The sequence below is a fragment of the Mesoplodon bidens genome (assembly GCF_964165515.1).
Source record: "Mesoplodon bidens genome assembly, chromosome: 1".
Classification (NCBI taxonomy): Eukaryota; Metazoa; Chordata; class Mammalia; order Artiodactyla; family Ziphiidae; genus Mesoplodon; species Mesoplodon bidens.
The window spans coordinates 137,019,468-137,033,213 of NC_138176.1; the positions used below are offsets into that span (position 1 = coordinate 137,019,468).

The window sequence follows — 13,746 nt, forward strand, 5'->3', positions numbered from 1 at the left end:
TAGGAAGGTTGATATTGTAGTGGAGCTGTGGCATTTCTCTATAGTGAAATAGGAAGTGGAGTTTGGGGTTTGAAAAGAGGGAAAAGTGTTGAATGGTTTTCTAAGAGAGTGAGAAAGTGAATGGACAAGGGAATTTTAGTCTGTTTGGCAGGCAGGGTTAAGGGCTCATTGAGGGTCTTTTTTTTTTTTTTTTTTTTTTTTGTTGCGGTACGCAACAGTGAGGGCCTCTCACCGTTGTGGCCTCTCCCGTTGCGGAGCACAGGCTCCAGATGCGCAGGCTCAGCGGCCATGGCTCACGGGCCCAGCTGCTCCGCGGCATGTGGGATCTTCCCGGACTGGGGCACGAACCCGTGTTCCCTGCATCGGCAGGCGGACTCTCAACCACTGCGCCACCAGGGAAGCCCTCACTGAGGGTCTTGGTCATTTATTTAAAGAGAGAACAATGGTTACCATGTGTGTTTCTTCAGCCATGTTCAGCTGTGCAGGAACAGATGTGGAATAGGTTAAAAATTGGGTTTCACCAGCACTGGTATTTTCCTAAGGGAGTATGGTGAAGGGAGATAGGGGCAAGGGAGTTGATGATACACTCAAGGGTGTGTTTGTGATGATTAACCATGATTTTAAGCTGGTTAAAAAGGGAAGAGAAGACAGTGATTATGAAAATGTGGTAGAATGTATTTTAGGTTCCACTGAAGGATTATTGGAGTTGGGATACTAAAGGGAATGAGGAAGAAACAGGGGGAAAGGTGATTAAAGAGTAGGATGTTTGAAACTGAGGTTATGGAGTGCTTATTTTTATTGATTATGACAAGGTCTAGGGTTTAACTATAAGAATAAGTGACTGAGGACAGTGGATGTCAAGGTCTTCATCAAGGAATAAAGAAGTCATGGTGTCAAATATGTGAATGTTGATAACCTAGGAATTAGGAATCAGTGAGGGCAACATCTAACATCATACTCAGCAGGAGAAAAGCTGAAAGCATTTCCTCTAAGATCAGGAAAAAGACAAGGATGTCCACTCTCACCACTTTTATTCAACATAGTTTTGGAAGTCCTAGCCACGGCAGTCAGAGAAGAAAAAGAAATAAAAGAAATCCAAATTGGAAAAGAAGAAGTAAAACTGTCACTGTTTGCAAATGACATGATTCTGTACATAGAAAATCCTAAAGATGCTTCCAGAAAACTACTAGAGCTCATCAATGAATTCAGTAAAGTCGAAGGATACAAAATTAATACACAGAAATCTGTTGCATTTCTATACACTAACAGCGAAAGACCAGAAAGATAAATTAAGAAAACAATTCCATTTACCATCGCATCAAAAAGAATAAAATATCTAGAAATAGGCCTACCTAAGGAGGCAAAAGACCTGTACTCTGAAAACTATAAGATGCTGAAGAAAGAAATGGAAGATGACACCAATGGATGGGAAGATAAACCATGTTCTTGGATTGGAAGAATTGATATTGTCAAAATGACTGTACTACCCAAGGCAATCTACCGATTGTAATGCAATCCCTATCAAATTACCAATGGCATTTTTTGCAGATCTAGAACGAAGAAATCTTAAAATTTGTATGGAAACACAAAAAACCTCAAATAGCCAAAGCAATCATTTTTGTAAATTAATTAATTAATTAATTTATTTATTTATGGCTGCGTCGGGTCTTCGTTGCTGTGCGTGGGCTTTCTCTAGTTGCGGTGAGCCGGGGCTACTCTTCATTGCTGTGTGCAGGCTTCTCATTGTGGTGGCTTCTTTTGTTGCAGAGCACAGTCTCTAGGCACTCAGGCGTCAGTAGTTGTGGTGCACGGGCTCAGTAGTTGTGACTTGGAGGCTCTAGAGCGCAGCCTCAGTAGTTGTGGTAGCTCCATGGCATGTGGGCTCTTCCCGAACCAGGGCTTGAACCCATGTCCCTGCATTGGCAGGCAGATTTTTAACCACTGAGCCACCAGAGAAGCCCCCAAAGCAATCTTGAGATGAAAAATGGAGCTGGAAGAATCAGTCTCCCTGGCTTCAGACTATACTATAAAGTTACAGTCATCAGAACAGTAAGGTACTGGCACAAAAACAGACTTACAGATCAGTGGAACAGGATAGAAAGCCCAGAAATAAACCCACACACCTATGGTCAATTAATCTATGACAAAGAAGGCAAGAATATACAATGGAGAAAAGACAGTTTCTTCAATAAGTGGTGCTGGGAAAACTGGACAGCCACATGTAAAAGAATGAAATTAGAACATTCTCTAACAACATACACAAAAATAAACTCAAAATGGATTAAAGACCTAAATGTAAGACCAGATACCATAAGACTCTTAGAGGAAAACATAGGCAGAACACTCTGACGTCAACCACAGAAATGTCTTTTTGGATCCACCTTCTAGAGTAATGAAAATAAAAATCAACAAATGGGACCTAATTAAACGTAAAAGCTTTTGCACAGCAAACAAAACCATAAACAAAATGAAAAGGCAACCCACAGAATGGGAGAAAATATTTGCAAATGATGCAACCAACAAGGGATTAATCTCCAAATATACAAGTAGCTCATGCAGCTCAATACTAAAAAACGAAACCAAAAAAATGGGCAGAAGGTCTAAATAGACGTTTCTCCAAAGAAGACATGCAGATGGCCAATAGGCACATGAGAAGATGCTCAACATCACTAATTATTAGAGAAATGGAAATCAAAACTACAATGAGGTATCACCTCACATGGGTCAGAATGGCCATCATCAAAAAGTCTACAAACGATAAATGCTGGAGTGAGTGTGGAGAAAAGGGAACCCTCCTACACTTTTGGTGGGAATGTAAACTGGTACAGCCACTATGGAGAACAGTATGGAGGTTCCTTAAAAAACTAAAAATAGAATTAACCAATAATCCACCAATCCCACTCCTGGGCATATATATGGAGAAAACCATAATTCGAAAAGATACATGCACCACAATGTTCATTGCAGTACTATTTACAATAGCCAGGACATGGAACCAACCTAAATGTCCATCAACAGAGGAATGGATCAAGAAGATGTGGTACATATACATAATGGAATATTAGCCATAAAAAATAACGAATTAATGCCATTTACAGCAACATGGATGGACCTAGAGATTATCATACTGAATGAAGTAAGTCAGAGAAAGGCAAATATGATATCCCCTCATATGTGGAATCTAAAAAATGATACAAATGAACTTATTTACAAAACAGAAGCAGACTCACAGACTTAGAGAATGGACTTGTGGTTACCAAAAGGGAAAGGTGGGCGGGAGGGATAAATTAGGATGCTGAGATTAACATATGCAGACTACTATGTATAAAATAGATATTCAACAAGGACCTATTTCCCTCCATTATAATGAGGAGGAAAGAGAAGATGGTTATATTCATATACCTGGTATGTTAATAGGTAGAGTTACATATTTGGTGGTGGCAAGTATTCTCATCTATATAAGACAAAGCTATCAGTTGAGAGGGGGAGAAAGAAGTTTAGGAACAATGGGAAAGATATGGAGTAATTGTGAAGAGTAGGAAGATGAGCCCACTAGAAAACTTAATTTTCTGCTTAGTGTTGAGTATCTTTTTTAGGTTGGCGATCATTTTAGGTTGACTGTAATTGTCTCCAAAGGAACAAGTGAGCTGGAAGGCTAGGTTGGACAGGGATGGTTTAAAGTTAGATTTTAATTTGTGCTCTTAGAGGTGCTAGAGTATCTGGTGATGAAAAGGAGTAGAGATTGAACGCGGTAGAGTAGAGGAAAAAGTTTCTTGGAGACGAGGAGTTCCTAGAAAGCTGAGAGGCCAGGACAGGATGTTGGATGAATCACCAATATGGATATTGAATTCTGGAGAAAGGTCAGAGTTGGTGTGAAGAAGGAAGATTTTGAGCAGTCAAATGCGGAGTTCCAAAGATGCTTTTAGTGCCTTGTCTGTTAACTTAAGTGTCATCTTAATTCTGTTGGGTATTTTTTCACTTTTTTTTTTCTGATGTGGTGAAATATATGTAACAAAATTTACCATCTTAACCTATTTTAAGTATATAGTTGAGTGGTATTAAGTACATTCACACTGTTGTGCAAGCATCGCCACCATCCATCACCAAAACTTTTTCATCTTTCCAAACTGAAACTCCATACCCATTAAACAGTAACTCCCAATTCCCTCCTCCCTCCAGCCCCTGGCAGCCACCAATCTACTTCTGACTCTGTGAATTTGATTCCTATAGGTACCTCATGTAAGTGGAATCATACAGTATTTGTCTGTATGTGACTGGCTTATTTCACTTGGCATAATGTCCTCAAGGTTCATCCATATTGTAGCATGTGTCAGCATTTCCTTTTAAAGGCTGAGTAATATTCCATTGTATGTATATACCACATTATGTTTATTCATTCATCCATCAATGGACACTTGAGTTGCATCCGTCTTTTGGCTATTGTGATTAATGCTGCTATGAACATGGCTGTACAAATATGTGTTTGAGTACCTGCTTTCAATTCTTTTGAGGATATACCCAGAAATGAAATTTCTGGATCATATGGTAATTCTATATTTAATTTTTTCAGGAGCTGTTATTACTGTTTTCCATAGTAGCTGCACTGTTTTATTTTATACATTCTTGTCAGCACTGCACAAGGGTTCCAATTTCTTCATATCCTCACCAACACTGGTTATTTTCTGGTTTTTTTATAATAGCCATCTTGATTGAAGTGGTATTTCTTAGTTTTGATTTGCATTTCCCTAATGATTAGTGATATTAAGCATCTTTTCATGTGTTTGCTGCTTATATATCTTCTTTGGAAAAATGTCTCTGCAAGACTTTTGCCCATTTTTTAACTGGATTTTTTTGTGGCAGGTATTTTTGGGTTTTGTTTTTGTTGTTTTTTGGGGTTTTTTGTTTGTTTTTGGTTTTTTTGGCTGTTGAGTGGTAGGAGCTCTTTATATATTCTGGGTACTAATTCCTTATCAAATAAATGACTTCCAAATGTTTTCTCCCATTCCATGGTGCTTTTCCACTTTGTTTATAGTGTCCTTTGATACACTTCTGTTGCCTGTGCTTTTAGTGTCATATCCAAGAAATCATTGCCCAATCGAATGTTATAAAGCTTTTCCCTTTTTTTTCCTAAAAGTTTTATAGTTTTAGTTCTTAACATTTAGATCTTTGATCCGCTTTGAGTTAACTTTTATATATGGTATAAGGTAAGAGTCCAACTTCATTCCTTTGCATCTGTTGTTTCTTTAAAGAGAGAATGAAACCAAAACTTTCTGGCTATTAAAATTTTTTTTTCATTTCTTTACCTAATATTACACAGGTACACTTCCCTTGTTATGGGGTAAAAACTGATTTTGGGGAGGAGGAATTAGCAAGCAGTATTGCTAATTTGGGAACTCTGAACTGAACCACAAGAAAACATTTATTTTACTCTTGTCTCCTTAGAGCCAAGATTCTGGGTCTGATAATCGTATAAATACAGTCAGTCTCAAGGAAGCATTGGAAAGGTTTGATCACAGCCCAACTCCTTCTGCTTCCTCCCGGAGTTCAAGAAAATCATCTCACACTGCAGTCTCAGACCCTTCCTGTGAGTACCCTAGCTTGAAAGCAGACTTCCTTTAAAGAGAGTCCTAAATTGTTTATGTTGCCGGTATCAGCATTTTTCATCGACTGCCACTTTCAAATGATAAGTGTTTACATTTCTGAAATACACTAACCTTTTCAGTGAGCAAGAGGCACATTGCTCACATTTAGCAAAGAGTTAAGTTTATAAAGTAGCCTATAAAATATGTAGGTAGTAATATTGGTCTTGTTAAGTTATTTTTAATCATCCCTCAAAAAGAAAGCAAAACTATTACAGTAATTCCTTTTTTATTGGTAGAGCCAGTAAGTAGTGTTCTTTGAGTTTGCTTTTTGAAAGTGCTTTGTGTGTATCTTGTCTTTATGAAGACTTTATGAAGACTTACATAATTGTCATTAAATTAATATCCTTTTTAATTTTTTAAAAGAGTCTAGCACCTTTGTTTCTCAGAGTATTAAAACTATATATAATGAAAAAGGGGGTTGTCTGAACTACTCAACATTGTGGGTAGAACATCAAAAGAGGTTAAATATAGAAATTTCTGGGATCTTAGAAAAAACTTTTTTCCTTATTGTAGCTATTTCTTCCTTTTAAAAACCAAATTATTTTACTGTGGTAAGAACACCTAAAATGAGATCTACCCTCTTAAATTTTTAAGTGTACAATACATTATTGTTGACTATAGGTATGACGTTGTACTGCAGATCTCTAGAGCTTATTCATTGTGCTTATTTGAAACTTTATGCCCATTAATTAATAATTTCCCATTCCCTGGCTCCTGGCCATTGGCAATCACCATTGTGCTCTTTGATTCAATGAATTTGACTATTTCAGATACCTCATATAATGGAGTCATGCAGTACTTGTCTTTTTCTGTCACTGGCTTATTTCACTTAGCATAATGGCCTCAAGCTTCATCCAAGTCATAAATTGCAGAATGTCTTTCCTTTTCCAGGTTGAACAGTAGTATTTCACTGTATGTATACACCACATTTTGTTAATCCATTCATCTGTCAATAGACATTTAGATTGTTTCCATACCTTGGCTATTATGAATAGTGTTGCAGTGAACGTTGGAATGCTAATATCTCTTCGAGATGCTGATCTCAATTCTTTTGCATAAATACCCAGAAGTGGGATTTTTAGATCATATGTGGTAGTTCTAATTTTAATTTTTTTGAGAAGCATCCATACTGTTTCTACGGTGTCTGCAACATTTCCCATCCCCACCAGCAGTGTGCAAGGGTTCCAGTGTCTCCACGTTCTTACCAACACTTGTCTTCAGATTCTTTTTTTGAACAGTTTATAAGCTGTTTTTTTTTTTAAATTGAAGTATAGTTGATTTACAGTGTGATATTTTTGATAATAGCCATCCTGACAGGTAGAGGTGATATCTCATTGTGGTTTGTTTTTTTGTTTGTTTTTTTTTGTTTTTGCGGTACACGGGCCTCTCACTGTTGCAGCCTCTCCCGCCGCGAAGCACAGGCTCTGGACGCACAGGCTCAGCGGCCATGGCTCATGGGCCCAGCCGCTCCGTGGCATGTGGGATCTCCCGGACCGGGGCACGAACCCGCGTCCCCTGCATCGGCAGGCGGACTCCCAACCACTGGGCCACCAGGGAAGCCCTCATTGTGGTTTTGTTTTGCATTTCCCTGATGATTAGTGACACTGAATATTATTTCATATATCGGCTGGCCATCTCTGTGTCTTTTTTGGATAAAATATCTGTGCAAGTCCTTAGGCCATTTTTTAATTGAGTTATTTGTGTTTTTTTACTATTGAGTTACAGGAGTAGTAACCATTTTTATATTTGAAGTTTTCCTATTTCAGATATTTTCTTTGTCCTTAAAGAAGTGATCAAAATGAAACATCTTGTTGTCATAGACTTCACTTTTATTGAATAATTTAGAAAAATAACTAAAAAACCACTTTTATTCACTGTAATGCATTTTGAGATTGATCTTTAAAAATTATATTTTATAAAGTACTAATGCTGTTCTGTTTTTGTTGACCAACCTTAGCTACACCTACAAAGATCCCAACGGATACTAGCACTCCTCCCAGACAGCATTTACCAGCTCATGAAAAGATGGCACAAAGGAGGTCATCATTTAGTAGTCAGGTAAACTCTTCAGGTAGTATTCTTCTGAATAAAGATTTATTAAAGGGGAAAAAAACATCATCTAAATCTTTAGAAATTCATTTATTCATTATCCCTTTCTATGAAATTCAAAATAGTTGATACATAACACTTACTCAAGATCTTTATTTTTCTGTGAAGTAGTTGTCAAATATACCAATCCTTTTGATTATTTTTCAGGTAAAATGTTAGATTTTTTTTTTCAATTATGGAAGACTGATAATTTAGAGCCATTTTATATCTAATTTCAAATACCAATCACTTTCAGTAAAGTCCAGCCAGCTTTTTTTGGGAGCCCATGCAAGGTAATGTGGCAGATGCCTTGAAAGACAAAAAGATAAATAGGGAATAGGCGTTTCCAGTTTAGAGGGGGAAGACATGCTTATACTCAGTTAAAAAAGTATGAGGCTAACTGTAATTCAGTTATAAAGATGCCATGGGGATATTTCTGGTGGAAGTACTCATTTATGGGAATGATTGTCACCCCAGTGTTATTTTTTATTTTGCTTCTAGTCCATAAATTCCCAGTCTGTTGGTCAGTCATTAACACAGCCAGTGATGTCTCAAGCTGCAAATTTACCAGTTCCACAAGGCATCTCCCAGGTATTTCTGTTTGTTTCAGTTAAGTATTTTAAAATTATAAATTGTTTTTAAGCTACTAGAGATTTTTTAAAGTACATACTTATAGGTGCAGTAAATCTCAACTGTGGGCATTTAGAATATCTGGGGATTTTTTTTTCCCCTCTTTTATTTATTTATTTTTTTCTGCTTTATAACAAATTTAATCAGTTATACATATACATATGTTCCCATATCCCCTCCCTTTTGCGTCTCCCTCCCACCCTCCCTATCCCACCCCTCCAGGCGGTCACAAAGCACCGAGCTGATCTCCCTGTGCTATGCGGCTGCTTCCCACTATCTATCTACCTTACGTTTGGTACTGTATATATGTCCATGCCTCTCTTTCGCTTTGTCACAGCTTACCCTTCCCCCTCCCCATATCCTCAAGTCCATTCTCAAGTAGGTCTGTGTCTTTATTCCTGTCTTACCACTAGGTTCTTCATGACATTTTTTTTTCTTAAATTTCTGGGGATTTTTTGATTGTCAGTGATATTGCGGTACCACTGACCCTTTAGTCAGCAAGGACCAGGGGTGCTAATTGTCTTTTAGGGTGTGTGACAGTTTTGCACAACAAAAAACTATCCTGTTTAATCTCTATTGAGAAACAGTATAGGCAGAAAGATATTAAAGATGAAATGTAGCTGTTCATTTTGTTCTTCTTATGGATAGTGGAAGAATTGAGTAATTTTATTCATATATTCATCCATTTGTTTATATACAGGACATTTATTGAGTTCCTTGTATTATCAGGTATTGCGGGTGCTGGCAGTAAATATATCTGTACTAAGAGACTTTATTACATCTTGAAGGAAGGACAGTTAACTACAATACAATGTACTATAGTCTATGCTCAGGGTCTGAAGTCTTGATATGTGAGCACATTAGATGGACCCTTAATGCAGCCTAAGGAAATGAAAGAGAACTTCCTGGAAGAATTGTTACTTGGACTGAGTCCCAGAGGAGGCTTAAATATAAAAACTAGCAAGACAAAGGAGAGGTATTGCAAAAGTGACACTTCTGATTATAACTTCACAACTTGTAATTTATGACTGCACTCATTCAGTGCCTCAGACACGTTAAAAATACTACTAAGTTGTGCTAAAAATAATCCAAAAGTTTCTGTTCTGTTTGGTGTTAAAGATATCTTAACAGTATCTTAGTTTCAAATAATGATAGTTAGCAATAGGTAAAAACAGTGTTTTTCTAAAAATACCCTTATCATATGTGGTTATTTAAATTATATATATATATATAACTGTAGCTATTATATATTATGATACTTGTACAAATATATTGACAGTGCTATAAGTTACCTAAATGTCATCATCTTGACTTTTAGCAACATATAATTGTGTAAGGTATTTATAACAGCACTGTATTATTAAATAGTATCTGGAGTTGCAGTAGTTTTTATCAGCACTGAGCCCTCAAAACCTTTTATTCTGAAGGGTAACAGAATTTTTATGTAAATATTTGACATATTTTCAATATTATTAATTCATTAATCTCAAGATACTGAATAAGCATTTCTTAACATTGTAAAGGAGTATTTTCATGAAATAAATAGTATCGACTATGTCAAAAATGTTAATAAGTATTCGAATCTCGTATTTCATTCAGTGATAAAGCCAAGTACTGCCTCTTAGTTCTGTGATTTTATTTCCCATTATTTTGCTTTCTGTGTTTATTTTTATTTTCGTATTTGTATTTAATAGAAATCCTTTAAGTGGTGACAATGTAATGTTTACCTAAACGTATAAATAACTTTAGTTAGGATAAAATATATTTGTATGACATAAATATAAAATTTCAAATAATGAAAAATTAAGGCATGAGGGTATTAAACTTGTAATGTTTTCTCACACCTAGTGTAATCTAATGTATGATTTGATCTGGTATTATCAACTTCAGAAGTCAGAGTTGTATACTTTGAAAAGTAATATTCAGTGTTCTCAATACAAACTTTTGAAGATAGAGTGAAAAAGCTTTTGGGGGGCATTTCTCACTTTTACATGAATTGTAGGAGACTATTTTAAGATTAAGACAGATTTCCAATACAGTGAATTTCTTTCTGCTCTTATACTGTATCCTGTGCAGAATATTCCTGGAATTAAGTAAACAAGCTTAAGTGGTGAATCAACAAATGTGACTAAGTTTCAGACAGTAGTAAATAGAAGCTGCCTATAACTCAGGTGAAACAGAGAAATAAGTAAGATTGAAAACTTTATTTACTCTGTAGGTAGCATATCTTTGCTTTCATTCATGTATGCATGCATTCATTTATAATTGCTTAGTCTTTAAAAGCCTAGGTTTTGTACTTGTCTGAGAACAATTTCATGGTTGGTTATCTGTCAGATTTTTACAACTTTCTAATGTCAGATTTTTATAACTTTTATAACTTTCTAGTGCACAAAGAGGACATTCTAGGGATGACAATTTGATGTGAACAACTCTCGGTGCAGGCTACTTTTTCAGTTGTTAAAGAGTAGAAATGAAGTTCAGTGACTTGTTCTACCAAGTGGTAGCGCCGCAGTAGGAACCTAGGTCTTCTAAAGCCAGTGTTATTAATTCATCTTGTAATCAGTCAAGATCTAGTCAGAAGCTAGAGCAGAAATTTGAACAGGGGTAGTATAACAAATTACTGGTAACAGGGATTAACTACTGAAAGCAGTTAAGAGAATTCAAAAGAATACAGGGGGGCTTCCCTGGTGGCGCAGTGGTTGGGAGTCCGCCTGCCGATGCAGGGGACACGGGTTCGTGCCCCGGTCTGGGAAGATCCCACATGCCGCGGAGCGGCTGGGCCCGTGAGCCATGGCTGCTGAGCCTGCGCGTCCGGAGCCTGTGCTCTGCAAGGGGAGAGGCCACAGCAGTGAGAGGCCCGCCTACCGCAAAAAAAAAAAAAAAAAAAAAAAAAGAATACAGGGAAAACAGGTGTAGAGAGCAGCCACTAAATGTAAGTGAAAGGGAGAGTAGCCAAGGGGGAACAACTTGGAAGACTCCCTCGACCCTCCTGAACTCCTGCTCTTCCAGGCCAGGCTGAGACTCAGATCCCATTAGGGCAGGTGTGGTTGTAGCCACTGGATGATACACACTTTCATGGAGGTGCCACAGACTAGGGCTGGAGAGCAAGAAGCCACTTGCTGGGGTACCAGTAACATTTGCTGGGGAGTTGCCCACTAGGATGCCAGTGAGACTTGCTGGAAAGCCACCTGCTGGAGCGCTGATGACACTCACTAGGATGCTACCCATTGGCATAAAAACAAGAAGGAAAAGCCGCAGAACCAGAAAGATAGGCACCTCACTTTGCAATATCCCTCCAGCATCATCACTGACAGGACTGCTTGTGCCTGCTGACTACGGAGATATATTTATAGGGTCCAGCTCCAGTATCACAAAGCCGAGCAAAGATAGGTGAATTAGGAGCTGAGAGGCAATACATTAATAACCGGCGTAACATTCTTAGCTCATGATGTACTGCTTATGTTTCACATTTTACAGTTATGAGAAGCGATTGTAAAATATGTTACACTTTTTCCATCCACAATACTTAAGTTTCAGTTCTCAGCTCAGTTAGGAGCCATGCAGCATCTGAAAGACCAGTTGGAGCAACGGACTCGGATGATAGAGGCAAACATTCATCGGCAACAAGAAGAACTAAGAAAAATTCAAGAGCAGCTTCAAATGGTCCATGGTCAAGGGCTTCAGGTAAGTTATTACATTTGAATTCAAACAAAGCATGCTATTTGCATTTTAGCTTCTTAGGAAATTGACTTTTCTTAATTAAAAGTGAGATGCAAAAGATTCATTTCCTCAGTTTAGTTCAATAAATACTCATTTACTCAATAGGATTATTTACTCAATAGGATTGTATTAACAGTCTCTAAAGATGATTCATTCCTAAGAGTGTTTCCATCAGCATCCTTGTTTCTCCAGATTAGAGTCATCTTTTAGCAGGTTAATGTTTAGTAAGCTTTAAACCCATAACATCAAAATACTTTACATAGACTTTTAGGTACATGTAGGTACAGAATTTATGAATCAATCATCAATCATTTTTTTAAAAACATACTAGTAGGTGTGATTCAAATTAGTCTCATTTGGTCAACCAATAAGGCCACTCTAAAGTTATGTCTGTCCAAGGAGACTAAGACTTTGGTAAAAGGAAACTTTAAGTGAAGACTACTTCTATCTAATGCCGTGAATTATAAATGATGAGTGCTGCAGAGCTGCCAGTCCACAGACCTTTGAGTAGCTCTGAGTTAGGGTAACGCTAGCTGATATAATAATCCCCAACATGTAAAAATGTCAAACAAGTGGAGGTTTTGAAATTTATAATGCTTTTTCTGACAATTAGAAACATGATAGGGTTAGGGTGACTGGAAGAATGAAAATGAGTATCATGTTTTATTCAGTAATTATTTATTGCTCAGTGTTCATTCAGAATGACTTAGTCTTCTTGTTACTTGCGTTTTAAACTTAATTTTTAGCTGTTTTTTTTTAATGCTCTCGTTCTTTTTAACTTAAAAAGATCATTTCAATGTAATCTTTATTTTTAAAGATGTTTTTACAACAGTCAACCCCTGGATTGAATTTTGGTTCTGTTCAACTTTCTTCTGGAAATTCATCTAATATCCAGCAGCTTGCACCTATAAATATGCAAAGCCAAGTTGTTCAGACTAACCAAATTCAAAGTGGAATGAATACTGGACACATTGGCACAACTCAGCACATGATACAACAGCAGACTTTACAATGTATATCAAGTCAGGTAACGTTATCGAGTACAGTGGGCTGTGGAGTGTTCAGTGATTGAAATGTATGGTGTTGCTAAAACAAAAATAAAGCTTCATCTTGAACAATACCATATTTAAAACTTCACTAGTAATAATTAGAAACTATAGTATTGAGAGTGATAATTAAAATATTTTGAGCAAAATTGTTCTTAATTGTTGAACATTGAATGCTTTCAGTATTTTGACATTTAAAAATTTTGCAGTTTGCTTAAAATGAACATACGGACTAGTTCTGTGTGTTAAAAAAAAAAAAAAAAAAAAAAGGTTGACTTGCAAGTGTCTGACTAGGACATATGTTACCATAGGTGAAGAATGTATTGTTAGGGCAGTGATGGCTTAATCAACATTCTAGGAAATTTTGGTAATTGGTGTGCATCTGTGATTATAAATCTCAAGACTTCAAATGAAATATATAAAAATGTGTAATGTCAGTCACCTACTTTGGGTGTTTGAAGAAATTCTTCATGTATATTTCATATCATCCCTGTTAAGATCATGCTCCTTTTCAAAAGTCATAGCTTACCTTCCAGCAAGATACTGAAGGCTAATTCATTCTCAATGACTACAAGTTATTCCTTGACTTCTCCCAGAGTAATATGTTCTGCCACTTCTTT

At 36.9% G+C, this 13,746-nt stretch overlaps 1 protein-coding gene across 12 annotated transcripts in view; it reads left to right on the forward strand.

Annotated features, from left to right (window-relative positions):
* CLOCK (clock circadian regulator) overlaps positions 1–13,746 on the forward strand; it is a 133,574-nt gene that overhangs the window by 107,534 nt on the left and 12,294 nt on the right. For 10 of the 12 annotated variants that reach the window (XM_081227145.1, XM_081227146.1, XM_081227141.1 and 7 more), the window contains 5 exons: positions 5,443–5,584; positions 7,600–7,700; positions 8,232–8,321; positions 11,892–12,044; positions 12,898–13,107. In XM_081227145.1, coding sequence (XP_081083271.1) covers positions 5,443–5,584; positions 7,600–7,700; positions 8,232–8,321; positions 11,892–12,044; positions 12,898–13,107 — 696 coding nt within the window. The remainder of the gene's footprint in view (positions 1–5,442; positions 5,585–7,599; positions 7,701–8,231; positions 8,322–11,891; positions 12,045–12,897; positions 13,108–13,746) is intronic. The other 2 variants (XM_081227142.1, XM_081227143.1) reach the window with 1 other exon arrangement.